The 25,314-nt window shown below is 52.9% G+C and overlaps 7 protein-coding genes across 7 annotated transcripts; 3 read left to right on the top strand and 4 right to left on the bottom strand.

Moving 5' to 3' along the window:
- Positions 1-12: 12 nt before the first annotated feature.
- Positions 13-3,221, bottom strand: EV422DRAFT_520819 (putative pheromone processing carboxypeptidase). Its single transcript, XM_053069714.1, has 19 exons — positions 2,991-3,221; positions 2,852-2,924; positions 2,704-2,788; positions 2,605-2,633; positions 2,509-2,514; positions 2,340-2,443; positions 2,209-2,273; positions 2,077-2,145; positions 1,928-2,014; positions 1,804-1,863; positions 1,677-1,736; positions 1,493-1,608; positions 1,317-1,419; positions 1,132-1,242; positions 1,014-1,057; positions 846-930; positions 582-776; positions 362-471; positions 13-251 (listed from the first exon to the last, which is right to left on the bottom strand). The coding sequence occupies exons 1-19, from the start codon at positions 3,097-3,099 to the stop codon at positions 23-25; spliced, it is 1,740 nt and encodes a 579-aa protein (XP_052927421.1). The 5' UTR covers positions 3,100-3,221; the 3' UTR covers positions 13-22.
- Positions 3,222-3,285: 64 nt separating this feature from the next.
- Positions 3,286-4,539, bottom strand: EV422DRAFT_520817 (uncharacterized protein). Its single transcript, XM_053069713.1, has 2 exons — positions 4,080-4,539; positions 3,286-3,982 (listed from the first exon to the last, which is right to left on the bottom strand). Exons 1-2 carry the CDS (start codon positions 4,348-4,350, stop codon positions 3,420-3,422), a joined length of 834 nt encoding a protein of 277 aa, XP_052927420.1. The 5' UTR covers positions 4,351-4,539; the 3' UTR covers positions 3,286-3,419.
- EV422DRAFT_520810 (ubiquinone oxidoreductase 20 kd subunit) lies at positions 4,540-5,872 on the top strand. The gene is made up of 5 exons (XM_053069712.1): positions 4,540-4,841; positions 5,052-5,133; positions 5,205-5,245; positions 5,374-5,398; positions 5,554-5,872. Exons 1-5 carry the CDS (start codon positions 4,629-4,631, stop codon positions 5,595-5,597), a joined length of 405 nt encoding a protein of 134 aa, XP_052927419.1. The 5' UTR covers positions 4,540-4,628; the 3' UTR covers positions 5,598-5,872.
- Positions 5,873-5,962: 90 nt separating this feature from the next.
- On the bottom strand, positions 5,963-7,617 carry EV422DRAFT_520808 (uncharacterized protein; the record flags this gene model as incomplete). Its single annotated transcript, XM_053069711.1, has 4 exons — positions 7,391-7,617; positions 7,206-7,318; positions 6,453-7,082; positions 5,963-6,380 (listed from the first exon to the last, which is right to left on the bottom strand). The coding sequence occupies exons 1-4, from the start codon at positions 7,399-7,401 to the stop codon at positions 5,965-5,967; spliced, it is 1,170 nt and encodes a 389-aa protein (XP_052927418.1). The 5' UTR covers positions 7,402-7,617.
- A 3,362-nt stretch (positions 7,618-10,979) lies between these two features.
- Positions 10,980-12,512, top strand: EV422DRAFT_576950 (uncharacterized protein; the record flags this gene model as incomplete). The annotated part of the gene is made up of 4 exons (XM_053073245.1): positions 10,980-11,063; positions 11,225-11,855; positions 11,884-12,025; positions 12,221-12,512. 4 exons carry the CDS (start codon positions 10,980-10,982, stop codon positions 12,510-12,512), a joined length of 1,149 nt encoding a protein of 382 aa, XP_052927417.1.
- A 1,235-nt stretch (positions 12,513-13,747) lies between these two features.
- Positions 13,748-24,235, bottom strand: EV422DRAFT_352091 (uncharacterized protein). The gene is made up of 18 exons (XM_053066563.1): positions 24,028-24,235; positions 23,902-23,962; positions 23,763-23,840; positions 21,682-23,687; positions 19,894-21,618; positions 15,962-19,820; positions 15,765-15,900; positions 15,384-15,705; positions 15,175-15,324; positions 15,032-15,110; positions 14,905-14,965; positions 14,764-14,851; positions 14,626-14,699; positions 14,515-14,570; positions 14,366-14,451; positions 14,214-14,304; positions 14,053-14,151; positions 13,748-13,983 (listed from the first exon to the last, which is right to left on the bottom strand). Exons 1-18 carry the CDS (start codon positions 24,061-24,063, stop codon positions 13,847-13,849), a joined length of 9,144 nt encoding a protein of 3,047 aa, XP_052927416.1. The 5' UTR covers positions 24,064-24,235; the 3' UTR covers positions 13,748-13,846.
- On the top strand, positions 24,200-25,267 carry EV422DRAFT_520793 (uncharacterized protein). Its single transcript, XM_053069710.1, has 4 exons — positions 24,200-24,471; positions 24,543-24,756; positions 24,839-24,928; positions 25,008-25,267. Exons 1-4 carry the CDS (start codon positions 24,404-24,406, stop codon positions 25,056-25,058), a joined length of 423 nt encoding a protein of 140 aa, XP_052927415.1. The 5' UTR covers positions 24,200-24,403; the 3' UTR covers positions 25,059-25,267.
- The last annotated feature ends 47 nt before the right edge of the window (positions 25,268-25,314 follow it).

Here is a 25,314-nt window from a genome sequence, read left to right as displayed (position 1 = left end):
CCACCTACCAACCCCCACGTGTCTACCTCATGTTCTCCATCCCCACCCCATCCAAATCCTCCGCCACAAACAACGCCTCCTCATCGCCATGCACCTCATGCCAATTGCTCCCGTTCCTCGGCCCCACGGCGCCTCCACCCGTTTGCATAAAGTTACGCAGTATACCGCGTAGCCCGGGTAACTTGTGCCGCATGCGGTAGGCGCCGCAGAGGGCGAGGGCGAGGAGCATGAGGATTAGGAGGATTGCGCCGCTGTTTGGGTGGGGGGGGGGGGGGGGGGGGGGGGGGTGCGAAAGTGGTGTGAGAGGGGTGGATCGGATAGCAGGGAAAGGAGGGGGATGGATGGGATGTACAGTACGTACGCGTAATAGTGCCCCGCAACAGGCTCGCCTTCCCCGGCGTCCGTATCCGGCAACGGCGTCGACGATGGCGGTTTGGTCGGTTTCTCACCAGGTGCGGGTGTCAACACATTCTAGAAAACCCATCGCGGAGATTGTCAAGGGGAGCAATCACCCACCAAATAGCTCCCGCATCCCTCCCCACAAACAAAGAAAAAAACACCTCCAAAAACCGGCCTCATACCTCCCCAACCAGCTCAGACTCGATCCCGCCCTCCACAACCCTCAACGCCCGATTGAACATATCCAAACTCGCCACGGGCTGGTCCACCGCAACCATGTGGCTCGCGTCGTGCATGATGACGTAGGTCAGGTTGTTGACGATCTCGTAGGTGCCCTTTGGGGTGCCTGAGATGAGCCATTTGTAGTTTTTGGAGTCCTGTCGGGTGGGGAAGGGCAGAGGTTAGTTGGGTGGGAAGGGAGGGAGGGGAGGGGAGGGAAAGCGTACTTCGAAACCGGTACGCCCGCCCCATTCGAGGCCTTCGAGCATGGTGTGGGTGCCGATCCAGTTGCAGATTAGGTCTTTGTCGCCGCTAAGGGAGAGTGGGGAGTTTTGAGTTTCGGGGGAGCAGCTCAATCGTGTTTTTGGGTGGGCATGGTTTCGCAGGTCGCTTACTTGAACAACGTGATTGGGACTTCATTCAACAGATCCGGAAGCAGCTAACCAGAGGGAAAAGAGGGGTAAGCGACCACCATGTCATCCTCCTTCCCAAACTTGATTGGCGGCAACACACCGTATACGAAGGCGGACTCTTATCATTGTCAAATCCGTCATACACGCTTCCATCGCATTCATGCCATCCGGTTCCGTGGTCCGCATGGAGGGCTTTTCGGAGTTCTGGTTTCTGCGGACACATAACCCAGTAGGTAAGTGAAACTTTCCGATTTGGAAGCGGGGGTGGGGAGAAGGGGGGCGTACCGCAAGGTAGTTGGTAACGAAACCCAAATCGCTGGGCCACCCGAGCCCGCACCTGTTCCCGTCGCGGTAGCGGATGTCGTACATGTTCAGACAGACTTGGCCGCTGGAGGTTGTTCAAACAGTCAAATTCAAAGATTCTCCCCGGTCCAACAGAGTCCCGTCCTGGTTATCCTCACCCTTCTCTCGACTCGGCCAAAATATGGTCCATGATCCGTTCACACACACGCGTCTTGAGCCGATCCTCCTTTTCGTAGGCCTTCTTGCACAGCTCCCAGTCCGCATCCGCTGCTTGCTATGCCCAAACGCATCAGCAGATCGATCACGTTGCCTCGAAAATGTCGGATCGATCGAAGACGGTACCTTATATTCTGGAATCTTGAGAAGATTGTGAAGCTCGGCGAACTTGATGTATGACCCATACTAAACGCAAATTTCCATTTATCTATCACCCTCGTCTATGTTTCAAAGCGTGGGTGTATGCACTCACCTGCCGTAATGGATCTATCCATCCATTCCCAATCATCAGGCCCTTAAGATCCAACTTGGGCTGCGGGGCGATACACTGTGTCAATGCCCATCCCGTCTCCGCTTCTCAAATCACCTTCCATCACCTTCTGCCCCGCTTTATTCCGGTTCAAGATCTCCTGCGCGGTGTATGGGATGTACTGCCCTGCATAGCTTTCTCCCGCAAGATACAGCTGGAATGGATCATAAGATAGATGCCCGGCGGTTTTGGGGACGCGGGATCACGTTGGAGTACCTCGCTGTTTTGGTACTCCGGAAAAGCTATGAAGAAGTTCTCTAGGAAGTTTACGAAATGTGATGCTGCCTGGATCGAAAGATGACTTGAGCTCAACCACCCTCGGTGCCCCTTGAATTCACAGGAACGTACCTCAGGCAAGCTCCCGTCGAATTTGCCGTTGCTTATGGAGAACCCCGTGCCTACAGGCTGGTCGACTGTGTTCACAACGGTTATCCTCGGGTCCCTATCATGCGCTAGCGGTCATTAGGCATGCCACTTGCCGTAGATCATGTTCGCGTTGTGCACCCAGCTGTATGGGTTCACATGCACGGTGCCGGAAGAGGAGATTTTGAAGGGGCCATTTTCTAGGAGCATTCCGTCCATGCTATATTTGGGATGGGGGAGTCAGATCAAACGTTTGTCGTACCCTCACCAATCGTTAGCTCCTACCTTGAACTACACGTCCGGTTGCGACATGAGACCGTAGAGTGCCTCAGCGTTTTTATCGAGATGGTAGCCACCAAACTCCGTGCTCCCCGTTCTTACCATCCTGGGCCCCCATTCATCCATATAACCTAATCACACAACATTTCAGAACCCCACTCCTTCAGCAGACACCCCTCCCTCCAACCGCGCCCTGCTCACCAACTTATCCCTCGGCAAGTTATTCCTCGCCTGCACAAGCCAGAAGAACAACTGCTGATCCTCAGCCTCCGTGACAGGCAAATTCCTATGAAGTATCTTCAGAACGCGGTTGCAATAATTCCAAGATCATCGCCGGTAGCATGCTTACCCAGCGTGCATTTTGAAGACTTCTGTAACGTTGGGCTCCATGTTTGGGAGGGTTGGGACGTAGAAGTCTGCGGCTGGAGGTTTTGGGGGTGGTGTTAGAGTTGAGCGGGGGGATGGGAAGGGGGTTAATGGGGACTTGCCGCAGAACTTTGCGCCTCGGACTGCATGGAGGAGGGTTTGGGTTATGACTATCAGGAAGCCCAGTGCCCGCCGCCGACCGGCTCCCTTTGAAGTAGTTGTAGCTGCCATTATGGTAGCTCTGTTGGGGTTTTCAGTATGTTCCTGGGCTTCGTGCGTTAGGTCGTTCAATTGCACAATTGCCCTGAGCTCACCAGAACGGTTTCTGGCTTGAACGCGCTCTTCCCTTACATATTTCGCGGCCAACGGTCGACTCCCCGCTTCCAAAATGGAAAATTCGCATCCGTGCAACTCGCTCCTGGCAACTCGCTCCTGGGTCCATATTCTTACGAAAGCACTAATAATTGAAAATGCCAGATGGTATGCTACGCTATATATGTACACTATCTACACCACGAATGCCCCTCCTTTCGCTCGTTCCACATCAACGCTCATTTATTCAAAATCTTCCCCAGCTTCCGATTAACCCCTCTAAGCGTTTCCGTCTGCGCGCTAACACTGTCCTCGGTCTTCCTTATTATCTCCCCATGCCGCCCCACCTCCTCTCCCACTGCCAGCGCCCGCTCCTTCAGCCCGCGTACGACGTTTCCAATCTGGCTCAAATTATCGTCGATCTGCTGTTCGTATACATTGGATTGGGCGCGGTCTTCTGTCGATGCCCAGTCACCCAGGGCGTTGGGAATGATTACACTGCTGTTGCGGTTGATGTTTGGTTCAGCGCTGGCAGAGATGGCGTTTGAGTTGGGGGAAAGATATGAGTCTGGGGCGAGGCTGCTGCCTCGTTTTCCCCACAAGGGCTGGCCTGTCGGGCCTAATGGTGGGGTATTTGAAGATGTGTTGCTGGATGGCGTGAAAGGTTTGATTTGCTTCTCGGATCCAAAGACGGGTTTGAGGAAGGAGTCGGAGAGTTTGTCGAGGAAGTTCGTGCGGGCTTTTGCGACTTTGATGCCGTGGGATGTTTCGTCTGTTTTATTGAGGATGGACTGTAATTGTTCTATGAGAGAGAGAAGTGCGTTTTCAAGATTAGGATTGGGTCGGGAAGATTCGTCCAAGCATCGATTGATTCCCTCTCTGCCCCTCTCTATACTAACCACCCTGAGCATGGACCAACACCAAACTTTCATCCCCAACACTCTGGGCCTGCAACGCGGTCTGCAATGCCCTTGCGGTCGACGCCGCGCTCTCCTCCTGCACCTCCAGGGTCCTTTTGGACAGGGCTACGAGTTGAGCGACTTCATCGCCTTCCTCGTCGTCGTCTTGGACGTTGGGACCGGAGTGGGAAGGGATGGGTCTGCGTACTCCTGCGCCGAAGGGGTTGGCTGATGTTGTTGGTGGACGCAGGCGGGAAGTTGGAGGTTCCATTTTGTGTCGCGGTAAGGGGGGATACGGACACGCTGTTGGGTGTTGAGAAAGCGTTGCTTGGGGCCACCAGGCTTGGGGCTGGGAGGCGGGATGCTGGACGGGTTTATGTGGCCTGAGGTCTCTGGGACTCGGAGTCGTTGGCAAGTCGTCTGTTCCTGAATGTGAAGCCCTTGAAAGCCTCTGCGAAAGACGTCGCGTGGCGTTGGAACTCGCAGTTGAAGAAGTCCACCATCCTCCCTCGAGACAGCTGCAACACCTACAGTACATACACCCCTACCATGCAGTTTCTTCGGGCCTCCCACAGGGTGACCGCTGCTGGTCTTCGCCGGATGTCCACCTCCGCCGCCCTGCAAGCCAAACCGCCACTCGCCGCCGCATCCGTCAGCATTACCCAAGCGCCGAACAGAGCCGCCAAATGGAGTGAACACCAACAAGACAAGAGTGCGGCTATGGTCGGCCCACGCTTCGAACAAACCGATCTCTCGTTGCAGGTATGAAGAATGTATTTCAAGACTGTATAGTTTGCGGGGTTCGGCGCAGAGGGGAAGGGAGCAGAAAGTCGGACGCGGAGACGAATCCTTGGAGGCGACGAGTCGGGAATGCTGGTGCTGCTGTTAGAGTTGTCGATGAGAAGTTGGCCGTTCGTATGTCTGGATACCCCACTCAATCGGCTTTTGCTTCTTCTCGCCTTCCGTACACAGCCCAACCCACTGTCCGCCCAAGACCTGATTTCCAAGGTCCCTGTGAAGTTCGTGCAGGCACGGAGAGTGTCTTGCGATGGAGGTAAGCACACACTTTTCGGAAATGTTACATTGACCATGTAATTCTCATGCCACCTTTTCCGTGTTCCATAGGAGGCGGAGCTCTTGGTCACCCGAAAGTGTATTTGAACCTGGTATGCACATGCAAAGGCCGTTGTGGAGAGGGGCGTGGATAGGAGCGATTGGGCCGAGTCCTACTTTTGGCATTTCGTGCACTAACGTTATTGTTATCCCCTTACGCAATTGCCATCGTCACCTGCAGGATAAGAACGAGCCACAAGCGTGCGGTAAGTAGTCTAGGCAAAAATCGTGAGAGAAGGGAAGGAACCCCTTCTTGAGCTTTTCTGCCATCTGCCTCTGGACCAGATTGGAATGTTGCCCTCGTACGTACGGCCGCCTCGCTCACATCCCCGTTCTCCTCCTCCTTCGATTGGACTTCCAGGTTACTGTGGACTCCAATTTCAGCAAGAACATCATCACCACTAAACCACCCAGTTCCGCTCTCCGCTTGTTCCACCCGCTCACACCATACAGCGGACTCCGGCAAAGTCATACGACACGCTCGGCGCGGACGAAAGCTGATTCCCGGACCTCCTTCCGACGTTCATGGGTTCGCCCCGCGGCGTGTGGTGCCCTCCACTCTTTATACCTACCACGCAGTACGCGCTTCGCTCCCTCGTTCCTTCTTACAGTATTGACTCAAACATCAATATATGTTTCAAACAGCCTACTTGTGCAATCTACGTTTGTCTATGTTGTCTATTGTGGAATGTCGAGTAACTTTCTGAGCCCTGGCGCCTTTCCAGTGACTTGTAAGACTTCCCCGCTTCCCCTCCCCCGCCCCCGCCCCCCATCACTCAGTCGTCCCCGCCACCTTCTCCTTGAACGCTTTGAGAAAAGCAGCAACTTGGGCACCCTGTAATTTCCCCAGCGGCTGTGCGTCTTTCCCAACCCCTGCCACCAACCCCAACACGCCCTCATACAACGCATCTGCCAGAGCACGTTGGATGGAGGTTATATATTGGATTCCTGCATCCCTATCCTCCTGTGCTACCTGGATTCGCTTGATCTGCTCCTTTCGCGTGCTGGTGAGTGAGGTGCATTGGGCACGGATGGTCTTGAGGGTGGCAGTGACATCGGCCAGTTCTTTCGACGCTATCGCCTCACGCTCAATTCTGCGGTCCATGAATGCGTTAAACTCCGGCGAGAAAATGGGGATAGCAACTGGGAAGCGCTGGTACGTGTTCCCTGGGCCTAAGAGTGCTGACACTGGTGGGGGAGGAGGAGAGCGTCAGGACTGTGCTTCAACCAGGAGAAAGATGGTGGTTTGCAGATACTCACTGGCTGTCAAACCTCCCCCAGTGATGCCCTCTTTAGTGCTTTCCTCTAAATCCCCCTCTTCCGCATCACTCCCATCCTCCTCCTCGTCATCACCTGATTCCTCTCCATTTGTATGCTCATCATCGTCCCCGTCGTCATCATCATCATCCAGGTCCTCTCGCGGAACGAAATCCTCATCATCTTCCTCATCATAATCGTCCTGCTCCTCCAAAGCCTTTAAAAGCGCCATTGTGTCAGTGTTGGGTGCACCGGCCTTGCGTCTTTTGGATGGACGGGTAGCAGAGGTGTCCGATGAAGGTTCCGAATCCGCGGCCCGCTTCTTTCCTTTTCCGTTCTCCTTCGGGGCGGCTTCGCCGCTGGTCAAGGAGTCGGAGGAAACCTCAGACTCTGCTCGCTTTTCGCTTTTGACGTTTTGCTTCTGCGTCACGCCGCGACTGGCTGAGGACTCGGAGGAAGCATCTGACTGGCCGGCTCGCTTCTTTGATTTGTTGGTTTTGGCTTTGTTCGTCGGTTTGGGTTGCTTTTTCGCTTTCTTGGATTTTGTTGGGGACTTGCTGCCGTCCGTTCGCTTGCGCTTGCCTGCTTTCCCATTGTGAGCTGGCAAAATGGGACTGGCAGCTTCGTTGTCGTCTGATTGTGGTCAGTCCGAGCAAAATGCCATAAAAGTATCAGACGCAATTCGAAAGCAGGAGGAGCATTGGAGCGATGGAGGAATTATCGAGAATTGCAACCACCAAAAGGTGCAAGCCTTACCGTCACTTGCGTCGGGCTCAGAGTGACTGAAGTCCCCATCATCGGAAGAAAAGGCAGGAGCGAAATCCTCGTCCTCCGAGGAGGAATTGAAGTCGTCAAACAATGATTGAGCGCTGGATGTAAGAAATATGTGAAAAACTGCATACGGAAAGAGAACCTGGCAGTAGAAGGCAGTACGGCCTTACCCGAGGGACATTATTGTTTTGTGGTTTGAAAGTATAAGTGATGAGTTGTAATGGAATGTTAAGCGAGAGGTAGGACACCCAGAGGATCTGTGATTTGGAGTTTGAAGTATGGTCGTAAGATGGTATTGCGTAATGCCGCAAGGTGTTTGTCGTTGGAAGAGTTCCAGTGCTGCGAAATATACTGAGCGGGGGGGCAACGGTGCTGACCTCAGTGTTCGGGGATTAAACTTTGACAGCGAGCGGAGAAGTCGTGCTGTCAGTTAATAAATCTCGGGACAACCACGTGCTCTACATCAAAGTTTATAGCTCTTCATACCACCTTGAGAGATTCAGGAGATTCCTCGACATCCCACAGCCGAAGCAGTTCGATTAGTCGATACAGTTCGCAAACGCTATTTAACTACGATACAGGCCAGCAGGATTAGATCTCGTATCTGTGTATACGACAATCCGTGATCTCGCGCAGTCAGCTTCAAGAGAGCTGTATTCTTCGTAATTCCGCGGCACAGTCGGGGTGGGATTTTGTGGCGATATCGAGCTGGATCGCACATACTCAGGCATACTACAGGCCTGAGTTGGCGCTTTGCAAGATAGGACAGGGAGCGGAGCGCCGTACGAAGAGAAAATAGGAATCTGCATCTTACGAAACCATCATGTCGTCTCCGTACGGATCATCCCCAATTTCAGCAACGTCGCCTTCGGTCATCTCAGAAGGCAGATCAGTCTCCAGCTTTGGTGGTGGGGATCCGTTCACCACGCTCCTAACTCCCACTTCCTACCCTGTCGCGAAGCCATACGGCAGCTTCACCACACTCCTGCATCGTTACGGTCGGTACGAGAAGGTCCGGCAGTCTATGGTTCTGAACGAACCCACCTCGCCTTGGTCCGACCGGTCGCAGAGCGACGATGAGGGACTGACTGGCCGCAAAGCTTTCTCTGACACGGCCGACTCTGAAGACGGTTCTGTGCGTGGGAAACACACCTATTTCCCCAGCGCGCGGAGTATGTCGCGCGATAACGCTATCCACACCCTTGGCGATCATCTCGCACGGTCTGCTCTTTCGGAGATGAACGATCAGGTTCGTTTTGTTTTTTCCACTTTGGTCCGGCGCAGCGCTGAGATACTTTTGACACTAACTTTTCATGGCAAAATCTATGTTCAATAGAGAGTGGCATTGACCCCGAAGCAGGAAGTCAAGATTGAGATGGCCCGGTTGAAGAAGGACGTCGACAAACTCTTTGGGGTGAATGCGAAGTTGCAAACGGGTGCTCAGCATCGTAGCCCGCTCGCCACATGAAGGAGTTACAGAATGGCGTCAGGGCACCACATGGAGCACCCATGAATTGAAATTCGAGTCTCGAACCTAGACGGCCCACCATGAAGCATGGCGCCATATCCCGCCAGTCACAGCCACATCGGTGGAGGAGTATACCCGGCATCGCTCTCGCCGCAAGATCTCGGTGTCCCCAACAAAACCTTGGCGCAATTATCGTCCGCAGCACATAACCTCCCTCGCCTATCTGCGAGGCTCATTACGAAACCTCGTGCGACCTCCACATTGGAAGATATGCAACCTACCTTTTTGGAAGCTGTGCCCATATGCTAGAAAGACCGGGCTCCGCTCCGGCACGACCGCAAGAATGATTTCATGCCCGCGCACTTCATCGCCTGAACAATCAATATCGACGGCGCATCCTGCAAACTCTTCTTCACCCCTAATTGAGGAGGGCCGCGCTCTGTTAGGTTAGGCGTTCGGACCCTTCACTCACCCCCCTCGCCTCTATTAGTACACACCGGGTTTGCATATGCGCGTATTTTGTGGGAGTCGACAAAGGGGATTTTGGGAAACGGGGACGGATATAGAGGATTCTGTGGTCTTCCTATTTCATGTTTTTGTGAATACTGAGAGAAACCACCTGATGTACGTCAAGTGTAATATATCAGCAACTCATGGAGACATGTTTGAATCTTGCCGTTGATGGATGTGGAATCATGCCCCCCGTTGTCGGACTAGTATAATGATGGCGAACAGACCGGTTCGTTGAGAACTCGCAACAACTCAGGACTTGATAACTACGGCCATACACACCAGAAAGGACCGGATCCCGTCCGATCTCCGAAGTTAACCTGATGGGTTATTCGCCAATGAGCAAGAGCCCAAGAGCGGAAACTCGAAGCAGCACATGAACGAGGTGCCAAAGGCATCCGCCTTCCAGCGTCAACGCAACACTTGAGTAGTATCTTTCTCATTTTTTTTTCATTCCTCAAGCACCAAGTCTACACATCATATGGGTTTTGTCCCGCAGTCTACTATCAAACGCAGGACACGGATAATAAAGTCGCTGTGTTAGCGAATCTGCGTTCTTACATGCTCTTGCCGGTCGCTCACGTAGGGAAGCCAACGCCAAACGGAGCAATCGGCGGACTTCCCCCCACTAAGAAAGAGTGAGATTGTTCCGGCGCTATGGGGCCTGAATGCGAGGGACTGGAACAGGCGGTATCAAGTCAACGTGATCTGAAGAGTGAGCGGCCTCGCATTGTGCGACCCTCATTGGAGTGGAGGCGTGAGTGCCGCTGGCGCTGATACGTTGACAGACCCTCTTGTCCCAGTCGCTTCTCATCAACGACCCGATTCCAATGGGATATTCTTGAGGAGACGGAAACCTTGAGAACGCATTCGTCGAAGACCTAAGGAAGACTTTACGAAAGTTAGGATGGCATATCAACGTGTGACATTCAACACTCGAGGGAAGGAACAGGGACGAGAGCCACCAGATTTCGTCATTGATGAACCGAACGTTATTTGAATCACCATGGTAAGTGGTCTGTCTTTGCAGACTAACAGTATTAATCATTCGAAATCTGGGGCATCTCTCCCGTCCTTTCCGGGATGGGGAGGTGTGATGCTTACCATGAAAAACAGTCGGCAAAAATAAACTGTCATATGGCGGCAGCGGCTCCTAAAAGACCTACAAGAACTGATTGCGAAAGAGAGGATGTCAGTGACATTGTCGGGGTGAATTTGTTCATTCCGCATCTCGTTCGCCTTAGCACGAGTCAGCACATTGACGTTCAACATTGTAAATAGTGTTTGTACTAACACAGTTCTGTCCGCCCGTCAATATAGCTTCATCAATCCCGGCTGCCTTCCAACGATCCCGGCTCTTTTGCTTCCTCGCAGTAACCAGGGGATTGGCAAATGCACTCACCAGTAGTTAGCTACGAAGGGTCAGTCGTGTAGTGGACCAGCCCCGGAAAGGAGTGTCACCTAAACATCTTGTGGGACAGTAAACAGAAGACGATCAGCAAATGAAGCCCCTAACAATCCAACGATTCTCCCAGCCGATGTAAAGGGAACGTTCGAGAGAGAAGAGAGAGGAAGTGTAGTGGGGCCCAAATAGTTCTCGGTCAAGGCTGAAACTTAAATGCGATGAATGTTTCGACATGGGGCGTTCTGACTCATTAACTGGGTCATATATATCGTCACTGAACAAGGTGAGGGCCCCCGTCCCTACTTCCTCTGCTGTCCGAACTCCTCCATGCCGTATTGAGGATGCTCACCTGTTGAACAGTCGAAGCCGGGGTGGGATGTGTATACAGCGCACCAAGAACAGTGTCGCCAGTATAGACAACGCCCCGGCAGCGACCCGGCAACAACCTGGCAGCGTACGGGTGTGCCTTAGTTGGAAGCACCAAGCACACTGTACTGGATCGAGATTGATACGCAGATTGGCGGCGGACGGAAAATGGAACTGGCTGCTTTTTATAGGCGGTTGAAAAAACATCGGGCGAGCGAATCACGTGACTTTCAGCGTTTCCATGTCTCATTGCAGCTCCTTGCTTTGGGATCTTCCTCCGATACGGACTCCATACGGACACAAGTTCAACGCCGTAGCAAGAGAATGATTCCCGAGGGTCACGTCCAGCGAACATGGCGCGTCCGCATTTTTCCTACGGCTGGACAAAAGAAGACACTCAAGGAATGGATGCACTCGGCCCGAAAGACATACAACTGGGTACTCGGAGTACTTCGGAAGCAGTACGCAAAGCACGGAAAGACCATCATTCCCATCAACTTTGAAGCACTGAAAAAGAACTTTGTCACATGCAAAATGTCTCGGTTCCCATGCAAGCTCCGCCACCTCAAAGACACGCCATGTTCGGTGCGAGAAGCGACCATGCAAGAATTGGCCGAAGCGTACAAGGCGCAATTCAAACGATACAGGGAAACAGGGGAATTCACTACTCCGAGCTTCCGAAGTGTCAAGCACCCTTATTGGTCCATCACCGTCCCTCCTCAGAATTGGTCGAAAAAGGTGGGGAAGCGATGGCAATGCTACATTACCCAGCTCCCCGACGAAGGCAAGCTACGCGTGCGAACAAGGGATCAAAAACGAGTCCTCAATCGATACCCTAACGGTCCCGATCGCGAAGTCAAGATTGTGCACACAGCGGCACCGGCAAGTGGGTAATGCACGTCCCCATCTACAAGCCTATGAGGACTTGAACCCCGACGCGAGGGGTCATTTGGCCGCCCTTGATCCCGGATCCAACCCGTTTGTGAATTATTACTCTCCCACTCGGATGCAAGCCGGCTCTTTTGGGACGGCGGACGACCTGAATCGCCTTCGAAGGTATCAGGAGCGGATCGATCGACTGTCTCCGTCATGGACTCGAATGAATACCATCCACCATGGAAGAAACGCTATCTGCGCCGCAACCGGTTCTTATGCCACGAACGGATTCAGGATCGGGTTAGAGAGGGCAACCTCCGCGTGGCTCAATACCTGACCCACAACTTTCAATACGTGCACACTTCGCCCTTTGAGACCGAGCAAATGGTTCGCCGAGTGGATGAAAACGGTCGCCGTCGTCGCATCGCTCGCCGCACAGCTAGAGACCTCCTCACCTGGTGCCACGCCCCCTTTCGCCGCGCGCTCCAAATGCGAGAGGAAGAACTTCGTGGGTCCCTTGTGGAGATCCTTGGAGAGGAATACACCACCAAGACTTGCAACCGATGCGGGGTCATTCAAGACCAAGTCAATGGCAAGCTCTTTCACTGCAGAGACTGCGGCCATCGAGTGCATCGAGACGTCCATGGCGCTCGCAACCATGGTCTGAAGAATTGCGTCGGCAAGTACGAATGGGTCGAGGACTCTGAAGATGAGCAAGACACTCAAGACACTTCAACGCCGACTGCAACAACGTCCGCCGCTGGTACAAGCCGGTCACCGAACCCGTCCGCAACCTCAGGCTCTTCAACCGCATGATCCTCTCCGACGTGGCGCTCTGCGACTGGAACGAGGACGAGCTCCGTCATCCCAAGACTCTCGTTATCATGGGGTTGATACAGCTCCTTAGGATGTCTGCTCACTCTCTGCTCAGCTAGTCAAAGTCCCTTTTCTCCCCCGCGTGATTCTACTTTGTTAGTTTTGACTATTTGTGAGCGATTCTTTTGTATCGGACTCAAGTTCAACAATCGTCAATGGAAAAGATTAAAAGCTTTCTAAAGACCCTCTCAGATGCTGAGCTGAATGAAGTCTGCGAAGCATCCCGGCTGACAGAGATTTTGGATAGAGAGATCGTCTTCCGTCTCCAGGCACCTCCAGACGTAAGTGCTCCTTTGTATAGTCTCAAGTGGGCTAGAGTAGATTGCACCCTTTCTCGCTAACCAACCATGTCAAATCAGGATCCAGCGCTACGGCAACGATGGCTGGAATGGAAAGTTCGCTTCAATAAGGTCTATCCCTCTGCGGAGGAGGAGGCGCACCGGTTCAAGATTTGGAGATTTGAAGCTGCTATGGTGGACCGCCTCAATGCTAAGCATCGAGCACAAGGAGGCACAGGGGACAGCTTTGGGCTACTGGACTATGCAGATTCCAACATCACCTGGGGAGGTCGTCCCAAGACCTGTGTGCACCCGGACTTTCCCCCTTAGTTAGACGCACAATTGCAAAGGGACGACATACTATATTGCTACATTGCTACATTGCTACACACTAACAAGCCTATCTGAATGTTGACAGCCCTTAGCCTCTCTGTGACGTAAGTCAAGAGTTCTGCAAAGGTATCCCGACCGCCGCAGACCTCCGTCTCGATATGCTGACTGAGCCCACTGAGTGTCTTGAAAACGGTCCTGTTCCCTGCAGAGATGGGCTCCGGACAGCGATAGACCGGGGTATCGTGGTATGGAGAAGCCAGATGCTCGTTTCCCCACAAATGGACTCAGCCTTGCGAACCAGAGGATATATTTTCATTAGACCTAAAGCTCTTCTAGTACGGACTATAAACCTATGAGATACAGTACAGAGTTGCTGCTATGTACAGAGGTACCCTTGTGACATATCGAATCATTCTATTCCGCGGAATTGGTCGATGTATGCCGCAAAGGCACCCTCGATCTTGCCGCTCAACCACTGAGAAACCGAAAGACCTTTCAGAGAAACAATCATTGGTCATGCCTGAGGGGGACCTGCGAGACTCACCTGCGCACTAGCGACATCAGGGCACGGGATGACCCTTAATCGGGACTCCAATCGTCCTTTCCGCAAAATGTTGACGCTGTTGCCTTCCGCCCGCACATTTTGAACCTCTATGTAACGACATGAAAGAGAGGATTAGAAAGTGCGTGCGTACCGAATCGCGTCGAATTGTGACATACCATCGTAGCCAATGTCCCAATCCATCTTCAGTCGCTTGATGCGGGCCATGACGATCCTCTGATCAGTCACAATGGCAACCAGATCTTCTATCCGCAGTTCTATTCGAAGGTAGTGTAAGTTTATGCACGTTACGGAAGTTGCAAATGACCGTCTGTCGTACCCAGATGTGCAATGTAGTCTTCATGGAAGAACCTTCCATTTTCGAGTCCCTTAAGCCAATTGAGACCCAAAGCGTCCCTCGGATTGTAAGGCTGCCACAGACTCAGTCAGCCAATTGATATTGGGTACTCGGAACCCATACACCGGTCTTACCACCAGGACCCTGTCTTTTCCAATAAATCGAGGTAACCGCGTACGATCCAGATCGGCGTCAAAGACCGTTGTCGTATTACGAATACCTGGAACTCCCACATTAGCGGACGCCTAAGGAGATGCCGTGCGGTGGATTACACCATTCTTACCCTCGCCAACATTTGTAGCCAAGTCGAACACTCCAACAACAGGCTTCGTGACCACTCTGTGCAAGGCTATGATTAGCAACGAACAGCGGAAACGGCTACGCTAACACTTACCCGACTATGCCCTTCCCAATGCCCTTGAAGAACCCGCCAACGCCTTCAGCATCTGCTCCCTCGATAGGCTTCGACTACACAAGTAATGCAATTAGGTTTGCGCGTATAACGCCGACGCAGCTGCCTCTTGGGACGTACCACAAGACCTGTAATGCCGCTCGCCACACTTCTCGCTAGTGACGTAGCGCCAGTTGTCACTCCGTACACCGCATGCCGTGGGCGATTCCTGAGACAGTGTGAGAACTGGGCCATGAGAACAGGACCACAGCAAAAATGTACCTGATGCTGGTAAGCCGCCTCCTTTCCTGGAATTCCGAGTCCATCGTGATGACGGACAGACCTGAACCACGCGTAGTAAGTCAATGTGTGCCATGCCGGAGAGAAACCTCACTGTGAAACAACTAACCTTTGCCCACACTGCCCGTGAACTTCGAGAAAGTGTCTGACGCCCCAAACACCGTTTTCCGGAAAAGACTCGAGGCGCCCTGTCATTTTCATTGGTGAAACTGTGCAATTGAAGATGCGGATGTACAGGAAGTTGCGACAAACCTTGGCAACACCGATTCCAAAGTCCTGCGGTCGCGTAATGTCGAATCCTTGGAGAGGTTCATAGAACAAATCGCTTACTCCAGAACTGACGTTGTTGAAGAGACCGACGGGATTCCCGAGGAAATCGGCTGACCCGATCACTTTGTGAACCTATGTGGCGATTAGGGGGGGCCCATCTGAGGGAAGTTAGCAAGAAGAAGCAACCTTACCTGGCCAACCAACTCTTGGGTGTAGAATTTGAAGATGAGATCCGCTAATTGATTCGGGGTGACGTTCGGGTGTCTCAACTCTAACGCCTTCAGACGGATCGGAGCATCGTGGATGTTGCCCAGCGTCATAGTCAACACGTCGACAACGAAAGAGAGGACTCCCGTCCGGTCGCGCCTTGCTTCTTCCATATTGGCGTTCTGTGTTCTCACAAAGGACACGTTGATTTGAATAGGCTGAAGCAGGAACTTCTCGAAGTACATCTTATGCTCCTCCTGAGTGATTGGGGGCTGTTCGATGGCAACACTGGCGTCGATGAGTTCACTACACGAAAAAAGTTCTCAGTACCACCCGCTGACTGGATGCTTCAGATTTTGGCAAACCTCTTCTTTTCTTCGTTCCATCCAGGTATGTTGAATTTTGAGAAGTCTAAGAGTGCCATCAAAAACTCCTCATCCATATCCACGGAAAGCTCCTGGAGCAGGATCGTAAACCAATCATAGTAGTCCACTCCGTAAGCTGATAGGCGAGAGCTAAATTAGTACAAAGTCATCGAGTGTCGAGGCAAATGCCCACTCACATTGATCTTTGGACCGAGAGACAGTCACCAGTAAAACTGGCCTATCTTCTTCTCCCTCGCCTTCCTTCGGAATAACACTGGGATACACAAAGATGGGTTCCAGTCCGCCATACAGCTGGTTGTCGATCTGAAGCCACTTGATACTGAAGGTTACAGCGTTGTTCGTGCTGGTGTCCGTATAGATGAAGGTCATTTGCCTTGCAGACAGGTAAACAAGCTCCTGCATTGCGGAATTCAGCAACGAAATCCCAATGCCTTCAAGCTGGACTTGTATCGCCATGAGGAGCTGCGTTTTCTTCGTTTTCATCCGGAAAGGTCCGTTTTCGGCGTCCTGATCAGACGATTTCCGGGCAACTTCACCCGTGTTCTTGAAAGCGCTAGTCGCCTCGGAATATGTAGCCAGATCGACACATATCGTAGGACCCTCAGCAAAGACATGTATCGACATGATGCCCGTAGGATACTTGAAAGGCACCAGCTGTCCAATCTCCAGAACATCTATCTCACGTTCTCTTCCCTGTGCATTCAAAACGAGCCCCTTTCTCGGTGCTGATGGGTAATCCCATGCATAAGGCCTCGACTCGCCCTTGGGGATCTTGAACCGGAGACTCGATCCCTGCTGCCAGATGTCGATGTCGATATCAGTCTTGTTGTTGATCTTGAAAGGCCACCGGGTCTCTTTTCCGGTGAACACAATGAAGATGGTAGCGTCTTTGATCAGTACTTCCGCTCGGATCAGATCTTGTTCGGCAGAACTGAGACGTCCAAGTTTGATGTACACCCTTCCTACTTGATTCACGTCGAAGGGTCTTGACCATTCGTTCATCAACCCCGAGAGCCGAATGCAGAAGTCGTTGGGAGCGGAGTCGTTGAGCTTCAACGTATGGAATGGCATAGACTCCGTGGACTTCAGCGTGAACGTTTCCGTGGCGCCGTTTTGTCGGAACTGGATGTCTTCGGTCATGTTGTTCCTGAAGATGAACCGTGGCGCCAGTGTGATGACCTTGGTCATGTAGAACTTCCCCTCTCCCTCCGACACCGACACACCGATGTGGGAAACGGTACCGCTCTTGCCATTCTGAATAGCGACGTCAAAACTGCTCCCAACAGCATCGAAACTGATGGGTCTACTCCATTCGGAGCCCGGGACTTTCACCTGCACACGAGACTTGAGAGGTTCAAAGTTCGGGAACGAGAACAAGAGAGGACGAAGGGAGTCGTTGATTGCGGCAGGGCACGAGTACCGCGACACTCCCATCAACGACCGAGTACTTATGACAACGTCCATTCCGGTTTTGTTCAGAACGACATAGGGACTGAGAATACTGATCCTTGGGCCACCGCCATCGGATTTGTCGTGATACTTCAAGCGAAGTTGCAGTTGCTGACCTTCCTTGTCAGTGAACCGGAGCGACTCGTCACGGTAATCGAGGTCCGAATTCGTGATGATAGCGGGTTCGCTGGCGGAGTAGTTCGAGTCCACAATCTCGCCGCTCAAGGCAATCAGATGCGTTGGGTTCACAGTGTAAACCGGATGACACTCCCCTTTCTTCAAAACTTCTGTGAACTGCTGACGAGTGTTGCGATCTGTCCTGTCAAACAGCTTGTAACGGATGTCGTATGGCAAACCATTTTCGATTTGGAGCGGCGCGATGATCTGGATCATCATCATCGGCGAGGATGTCGCCTTCGGGTCATTCTGCTTCCGACCCACTTGGAACCGGAAAGCAGGGGCGCTTGGGTCCATCGATCGGCAGGTCACCAGCGACGCCTCTTTCTTCTGCAAATCCCTCCAGTTGAGCAGTTCACTGCACCAATCGTAGCCGAACCCTTCTGCGGGACGTATCTGAACAAGGTCGTTGTAAGATGACTCGATCGGAAGGAAGTAGTCCTGTCCAGGATCCAGTGCTGTGTGCCCCGGTACGCGTTGCTTCCGTTGGTTGACGACGACGACCTCTAATGGGACAGTCGTGTTGTTCTGGAAGCCGACAGTAGAATGGAAGGTCACCACCTTCACGTTGTCTTTCAGCTTGACGTCGCACACCAGCCTGTAGCTGACGCGGTTGATGGGCGGCCGCAGAATATGGGCTTTCACGCCTTCGCTATCGATGGAAATCCCCTTGAGGGTCTCCCAGGATGGACCGTTGAGCTGCATCGACACCCGGTGCGAGACCGGAGAAGTGCCTTCACGCATAGTCCTCCAGTCCTCGAACCGCCATGGGATGTCTTCCCCGTTCGGAAGCATCTTCAGCTCCGTATCCAGACCGCTGTCAGCATCATTCGAATCCGTCCACACATACATGTCGTATCCGGTCTTGTTGCGAAGGACGTACGGCGCATGTGCACCTCTCCGAGCGGCAACACGCTGATCTTGTTTGCTCCACAGATGTTGCGTCTGAAGAATAGTCCTGACAAACGCGTGGGTAATGTTGATCTCAAGCTTCTTGCGAGCAAAGAGGTCCAGAGAGAATGTGCCATTGTTGGGTCGTTTCGCCACCGTTACGAAGAATTGCCACTGTTCTATGAGCGGCTCCCAATGCGAGTTGGTAATGTTGAAGTAGTTGCAGTGCAGTGACGGTGCAGCCTCCAGTCGCAACGAAGTGGACCAGTCAGCCGCATCAACCACCAGCTTATCCATCATCAAATCCAGCATCGGCAAATGCAGGTCATTCAAGTCGTCAATGAGAATCAGCCTGAATGCCTGTATCGTAGCTCGAATTCTCTCCTGATCCATTACAGGCGCTTGGAACGACGACAGGGAAGCGGACGCGGTCAGGCCCTTGTTTTCAGTGGCAACGTCGGCGGCACTATTGGAGGCAAGCCAGAGATTGTGGATGTTGTTGACAATATCCATGATCAAGAGCCCATCGCGGTAGGAGACTCTCCAAATGATGGGAGAGATGTCGAGAATGATCTTCGTGGAGTTGGGCTTCGGACTGTCCAACGAAAGCTTCAGCTGGAAGTTCTGAATGAAAGGTACCGAAGTGTCCTCCCGTTTATCCATCTGGCACAGGAACATTCCCATGTCCTCAATCGTGACCGTTGTGACCTTATCCTGCTGAATAGACAGGTTCTTTGAGCTGAGGACGATTGCCTCGGTGGCGCTGGCTGTAGCATTCTGCAGGAGAATGATCTCCACGTCGAGTAGCTCCATGCGGTAAGAGTTCAGTTGATCTATCTTCTCATCTGATGCGTTTTTCGGCGCAGCCGCTTGGTGTGCGGACCGAGTGGCGTTTGTTTGCGCGTGTCGCGTCATAGGCCCGGTGAAGAAGTCTCTGACAAGGAACACATGGTCTGGTATCAACACCAACGTGGCGCCGCTCAAGCTAGCAATGGTAGTTGTCGTCTTGTTGAAGGTCGACATCTGGATCTTGAGCTGATGCTTCTTGTCACGGCCGGCGAGGGGCATAATCTCCTTGAACAGATTCTTTGCCGACTCCCTGGCGTCCAAGATCGCGAATGATTGGACCAAGACGTCGGTTTCCGAGGAGCCATCCGAAGACGTAACCATGACAACTCCAACGCCATGTGCCGCGAAAGTTGCCAAAGGGCCCAACTTCGCCGTTGACGACTGATCCAAGAGCGATTTCTGATCTTCAGATCCAATCTGAAACGTGTGCGCACTAAGAATGTCCAGACAGATGGAGGAGACGCTGACATCCACTTTACGCGACGAGGCCGTCGAAGCGACGCTCTCGGCTTTGTGCTCAGATTGGTTGTCATCGTCGTCCATCTCAGCTATCGACGATTCCGGGGTGAGTCCCGCATTGAACGTCGCGAGCGAGTCAGCAAGTGTGAGAAGGAATTCGAATTGCCCGGGAGTCAATATCATATGGACGTCGGAAACCTCTACATGTACCTGTAGAAGACGTAGGGGACGGATAGTCAGTTGCTGAATGTCAATCGGAGACCACACGATGCAGTGTACATACCGTCATATCCGACGATGCCTCCTCCTTCGACAACGTGTCCACACTGACGCTAATATTAACATCATCCAACATCTGACGTTCTTTTACGTGCGACTCATCACCAAGGTATGTCACAATCTTCATCGCGCGGATAGAGGCGGTCATCTTATCCGAGACCTCATCCGGACCGGATTGCTGGAAGCGGTTGCTGGCCGACACCCCTCCTGGATACAGCGTCATCGTATCAACAGATTGCAAGCTCAGGCGCGGGAACACGATAGCGGGTGACTCGATTTCGATATCGTAGTGGAACTTCCCAGCCGCTTTCTGAATCTGCTGGGCGGACTCGATCGCGGCTCGGCGTGCAGTCTCCAACAACATGTGCATCTTTGCAAACTGGCTGAAGAACCGGATGAGCTCCAGCAGGAGAGCTTCCAGGTACGTCAGCTTGAAGGAAGACGCTCGAAATACCAGAGCGGTGTCGTAGCCGGGGTACTGCGCGGATGAAGAGTCAAACGTCTCCCAGGTGAAATGGGCAACTTCCTCGCCTTCAATCTGCAACAGTTGGTCAAAGTGTCTGCTCTCCACCCTCGGGATCTCATCACGGACTGCAAGATCGCCAATGCTTCCCGTAATTTTCATGGTAGTAGGCATGAGATCGACGTTGGTTTCCAGTTCACCGAAATCCATTGTCGCGATGTGAGTGCCGTCCTGATTGATTACCACGCCGATACTCTTCATAACCACATGGACCACCATGTGCGAGCCCTTGTTGGCAGATGGCGCGGCGACCTGGGCTGCATCCTCATCCTCGCTCTCAGCACTCAGGTCCAGTCGGGACTGGTTGGCAGAAGCAGCTTGGTTGGTGAAGGTTGCAAGGATGAAGTCGTAGAGTGTCAAAACACTGCTGCTAGTCAAGACCAATGTGACGGCTGCGAACGAAATGTCCACGGACTGGTCGATGCCGTTGTAGTCCGGCGAACTTGGCTTCACGCTGAGGTAGTTGACTCGAATCAACTGATCGACCGAAGACTTCTCGCTAGAGACGGATGCTGTGTCTTTCTCCGGTGTTGGTGCGAACAGATAGTGGAACTGCGACTCGGGATCCTGCATCATCAGATCCTCCACCTGCACCGCGCGAATGCGGATCTTGACCGCCATATCATGCGTCGTATTGCGAACGTTGATGCCAAAGCCCTCAACGCTCAGCGCCGCCAGGACGCGATCCGGGACCTGAGCGTTCGCGTCCGACTTCGTGACCGAAATAGAGACCTGGCTGACTTCGAACTTCACTTCCATCGCTACACGGTTGATGGAATCGTCCGTCATTTCAGATCTGGTGTCTCGGACGAGCTGTTCTGGAGCGTCGTAGAAGGATTCGCCCTCGTCTTCCGCATCCAGAAAGTGGTAGGAGGTCCCCCTATCCTGTGGCGTCAACCAATGAGGCTGCGCCTGATCTACAGGCCCCACTGCTTCCGTTGCGGCGTCGCTTTTGTTTCCAGGCATATTCGCCAGAACGAGGTCAATGATGCTCATCATCGTTTTGTACTTCCGATCGGAAACGTTCAGATGGAGCCTCGGGACGTTTCCTGTGACCCTCATCCCGGGCAGATCCACCAATTTCGGCAAAATGCAAAGTTCGAGGCTGATGCTGAGATTCACGCGCTCGACCATGTGAAGGTGTCCCTCCTCTGTGTCTTTGGCGATCTGTTGCATGCATGCTTCCATAGAAGGGCCGACAAGAACCTGCACAACAGATTGAATCTTAGCCTCGTAACCCCGCGAGCCACAGTTTTATGCTTTCCTTACCTGCACGGACGACAGCTGACACGTGAACCGGTCATATAACAGCGTCTGGAGTTCTCCCAAATCTTCAGCCGAGCGTAGCGCCCCATGCTTCTGCTGTAACTCCTTCTTCTGTTCCTTGTTGATATAATTGCTCTCAACCAGGAAGTGACCGGCGTCGACCAACATAACCATGCAGTCCCGATCCGTGCAGCTCTGAGGGAACACGAAGATAGGTGCGGCAAAGTCCACCTTCAGGTCCAACGTCCTGTGCTCGGTAACTGCGTGCTCCACTCCCGCCTTCGTCTGTTGCGTCAACCCTTCGAAAGTCTCTTGTGCTGCAGCCTGGATCGTATACACGGTGGCCGATTCTGAGACGGGTGGTGTGAAGAACGTCACAATGGACTTGATAGCCGTCGGGTTGTAAATGACCTCGAGGGGCAGCATCACGATTGAGACTGCATCATCTGCTCGACCGTCCAGCGGATTGTGCTCAAAGCCCATGCTGAAGAACGGTGTCTCGGACGTCTGTGTCAAGTGATGTGTATCCTTCTTCGCCCGAATCAGAGTCGGATATAGAGTGTTGACCGTAGACCCATCCTCCAACTTCATGTTTGCCAGTGTGATTGTCCCAGAGATAGCTGACGGGTACTGCGTCACGCCCGCATTGAAGTCCTCAAACAGCAGCAATATCAGCGGTGCTTTCGCAGCCCGGGAGCTTTTCAGCGTAAGTGAACCACTCTTCAGGGACGACTCGATTTTCAGGATAGCGGCGTCTTTCGGGAGTTCCACGGCAGGTTTCGACACCTTCGGGTCAAACTCGATAGTGTCGTACAGTTGCTTCATCTGATCGTCTGTCAAGTACGCGTTGTCAGACGACTCTTCCTTCGCCTTTCCTGCCCACCAATTGCTCAAAGTTCCGCCCCATGTCGATGTCTTGAGCTGCTCCTTTGGTGGCGCTGGCTTGTGGAAGGTGGGTGACTTTCGCATCTCGGTCAACGCCATGGACCGGAACAGCATGATGTCATCAAATGAAAGCTTCCTCTCGAGCTCTTGCAATATAGAGAGCTCTTCAGGAGTAAGCGGCCCTTCTTTCTGCTTGCTATACAGCTTGATATACTGTCGGCGATCATCCCGTCGCTCAGACATGTACGCCCAAGTCCACCGTCTGTTTCTCTCCTGTATGTCAGATAGTACGCTTGTGCCTGCAAACTTGAACCACGCGATTGGATCCAAAGCTGGAGTGATTGTGCGTGGAGGTCGGAACTTCCGATACTTCTGCGAATTGAGGTACGACGAGAACGCGCCGAGCAAGGATATCGAGCTTGTGTATTGATCCCTGTCGATGACAAAGGCCAGATCCTCGAATTCCGGGAACGCCGTATGGCGCGCGTCATCAGCTGGCTGATGTTTATGCGTCTTTATCTTGGCGTTTCCAGATATCGGCTTCAGAACGTATTGGTAGGACGATGGTGCATTGTCGGCCGTTGCGATCGAGTCTCGGAACAGCTTCATAAACTCTTCATGCGGTTTGCCGGAGAATGACTCGGGCTGCGTGTTGAAGTAGATAGCAAGACTCCTGAGTTTGCAGAGCTTGCGAATGACCTCCGCCTGATCATGAATGAACGCTTCATTCCAGTTGCCATCGCAAGACACGGCCGACAACTCCTCTAATGTCACACCAACTGAGAAAGGTTGCTGCGGGTAGCTGGTGGCATCCTCATAGCGGATATGGATGTTCTTCATGGTAATCTGCACATTATCCACAATCTTCGTCACCAGCTGCGTGACGAATCCAGAATCATTCGCCGAGTTCTCCAGATGGGGTTCCTTCGCGCGATTGAGCAACATGTCAGCCGTCTCCAGCTTCTCAAGCTTCGCCTTCTGCAGCCTCTCCTCCTCCTCGACCGGGTCGTAGTCTGCACCTGCTTTCGGCTTGGCGAGCAAATAGACATGGTTGATGAAGATCTTCACCGGTTTGTTCTTCAGATCGTTCCATGGTATGCTGAGGGTCAGGTCGCCGAGATATCCTACAACCGCGCATGCATTCCCATTGATTAGAACTAGAGCCCCGGAGTAGCTGCTTGGCAGAAATGACAAAGCACCTTCTTCCACTTGAATAGGCAAGTTGAACTTGTCCAAAGCTTCTTTCCTCAACTTCAAGTTGTGCAGGGCGACATCCCCTGAAAAGAACCTTTCGAGTGAGTTTAGCGACGCGGCCCGCGACAAAGAGATAGTCCATACCTTGCCAGATGCCGATACTGAGTTGCTTGCTCTCCAGGTTTCCCACATATTCACCTAGGATCTTCATATACTTTGTCAGAATGACTGTTATTGGAAGACGCAGACGGCTAGGGTTGGCATATATACCTTGTTAATAACGGGCGCGATGAACTTTTCGAACATGATGTCGAAGCCTGGCCTATGGGCCGCCTATACAATCACGACTATACAATGTACAGCACGATGTCAGCTCAATGGGGGCCTAGAGTGGATGAAGCGGCCTTATATCTGTTGGGTTTTTGAAATTTGGAGATCACCTCTGAAAGTTCGAAGTTCCCACGACGCGGCTTAGACTTTTCGCAAGTGGTGACGTATGGGGCGTGAAAAGGCCGGCGGCGCCCCGAATGGCACACGCAGAGTCGTTCGGGAATCCTGACGTGCAGACACGGGCTTTCTCTCAGACTCCCAGAGTGAAGACACGGCGCTCCCGTCACCGTAGCCCCCGACCTCCCTCCCATTCGGGATGCTAAAAGCAAAAGCAATAGCACAAGTCCTCGCGCAAGCAGCGACCGACGATGTGCGGGCAGCCCTGTAAGTCACACCTCCACCTGCCCCCCCCATCCCATCGTCATCCCCCCATCTCATCTCCCCTCCCCCCACAGTCTCCTCCAACAAGACGGCTCGCTAATCTCCTTCGCCGGCGCGCCCGAAAAAGAAGCGAAAGTCATCGCCGCCGTCGCCTCCAATGTCTGGTTCGCGTACGAGCGCAACGGGAAGCCTGCGAGCGGGGGGGCTCGCGTTGGGGGGGACAACGCGCATGCGCAACCGCCGCAGAGGCAAGGGGAGGGGATGAGGAGTTTGGTGTTGGAGTGCGAGGTATGGGCCAGCCACTGTGACGGGGGGAGGAGAGGTTGTGAGGATGGGATTTGGGATTGATGATTTGGGGTGATTTCCGTAGCATGGGAAACTGGCGCTTTCGAAAATCAGTCGGATGCTGCTGTGCTTGGTGGCCGAGGAGAATGTTGAGTGGGGCTTGTTGAATGCTAAGGTCTGTGCGGTCTGATGTGGGTGATGCGTGGGTTAGTCCACTTGAGTCAAATTCGCTTACATTGCGTGTTGTTGGGCAGACGAAAGCATTACAAGATCATTTGGAAGGGCCATTGGAGTTGGTTGCTTGATGGGGAGATTTGACGGGGTAGGGAAAGGCTTCATCTGATGAAAAAGGCGCCGGCGGGTCCATCTAATGCCACATGTACACTTCGAGGCGGACAGCCGCGGTGCCGACAGCTCGTTGGGCGTGAGGGCTTTTGTACATATGATATCTAGCTTCGCTGTAGAAAGATTACCAATTTTGTCGTGGTACTCAATGTAAAGACCTCCACTCAAAGCACCTGGACCTTACGGTGGCAATTCGAAGCTTCACCGGAAGTCTTT

The sequence above is a fragment of the Fimicolochytrium jonesii genome (genome assembly GCF_025526975.1).
Source record: "Fimicolochytrium jonesii strain JEL569 chromosome Unknown EV422scaffold_5, whole genome shotgun sequence".
Taxonomy (NCBI): domain Eukaryota; kingdom Fungi; phylum Chytridiomycota; class Chytridiomycetes; order Spizellomycetales; family Powellomycetaceae; genus Fimicolochytrium; species Fimicolochytrium jonesii.
Note: the sequence above shows the minus strand (reverse complement) of the source record. Positions and strands in the feature narration are given on the sequence as shown.

Excerpts from the sequence above, each read along its gene's own strand:
- EV422DRAFT_520819 (XM_053069714.1), bottom strand. The coding sequence starts at position 3,099 with ATGGCAGCTACAACTACTTCAAAGGGAGCCGGTCGGCGGCGGGCACTG. Across the intron at positions 777-845 it reads GCGGGCGTACCGGTTTCGAA|GACTCCAAAAACTACAAATG; the intron begins GTACGCTTTCCC and ends CCCACCCGACAG. Across the intron at positions 252-361 it reads GTTGCGGGGCACTATTACGC|CGGCGCAATCCTCCTAATCC; the intron begins GTACGTACTGTA and ends CCACCCAAACAG.
- EV422DRAFT_520817 (XM_053069713.1), bottom strand. The coding sequence starts at position 4,350 with ATGGAACCTCCAACTTCCCGCCTGCGTCCACCAACAACATCAGCCAAC. Across the intron at positions 3,983-4,079 it reads GTTGGTCCATGCTCAGGGTG|AACAATTACAGTCCATCCTC; the intron begins GTTAGTATAGAG and ends TCTCTCTCATAG.
- EV422DRAFT_520810 (XM_053069712.1), top strand. The coding sequence starts at position 4,629 with ATGCAGTTTCTTCGGGCCTCCCACAGGGTGACCGCTGCTGGTCTTCGC. Across the intron at positions 5,134-5,204 it reads GAGAGTGTCTTGCGATGGAG|GAGGCGGAGCTCTTGGTCAC; the intron begins GTAAGCACACAC and ends CGTGTTCCATAG. Across the intron at positions 5,399-5,553 it reads GAACGAGCCACAAGCGTGCG|GTTACTGTGGACTCCAATTT; the intron begins GTAAGTAGTCTA and ends TTGGACTTCCAG.
- EV422DRAFT_352091 (XM_053066563.1), bottom strand. The coding sequence starts at position 24,063 with ATGTTCGAAAAGTTCATCGCGCCCGTTATTAACAAG. Across the intron at positions 15,901-15,961 it reads CTCTCGGTCCAAAGATCAAT|CTTACGGAGTGGACTACTAT; the intron begins GTGAGTGGGCAT and ends CTCGCCTATCAG. Across the intron at positions 15,111-15,174 it reads TTGGAATCGGTGTTGCCAAG|GGCGCCTCGAGTCTTTTCCG; the intron begins GTTTGTCGCAAC and ends TGAAAATGACAG.
- EV422DRAFT_520793 (XM_053069710.1), top strand. The coding sequence starts at position 24,404 with ATGCTAAAAGCAAAAGCAATAGCACAAGTCCTCGCGCAAGCAGCGACC. Across the intron at positions 24,757-24,838 it reads GTTTGGTGTTGGAGTGCGAG|CATGGGAAACTGGCGCTTTC; the intron begins GTATGGGCCAGC and ends TGATTTCCGTAG. Across the intron at positions 24,929-25,007 it reads GGGGCTTGTTGAATGCTAAG|ACGAAAGCATTACAAGATCA; the intron begins GTCTGTGCGGTC and ends GTTGTTGGGCAG.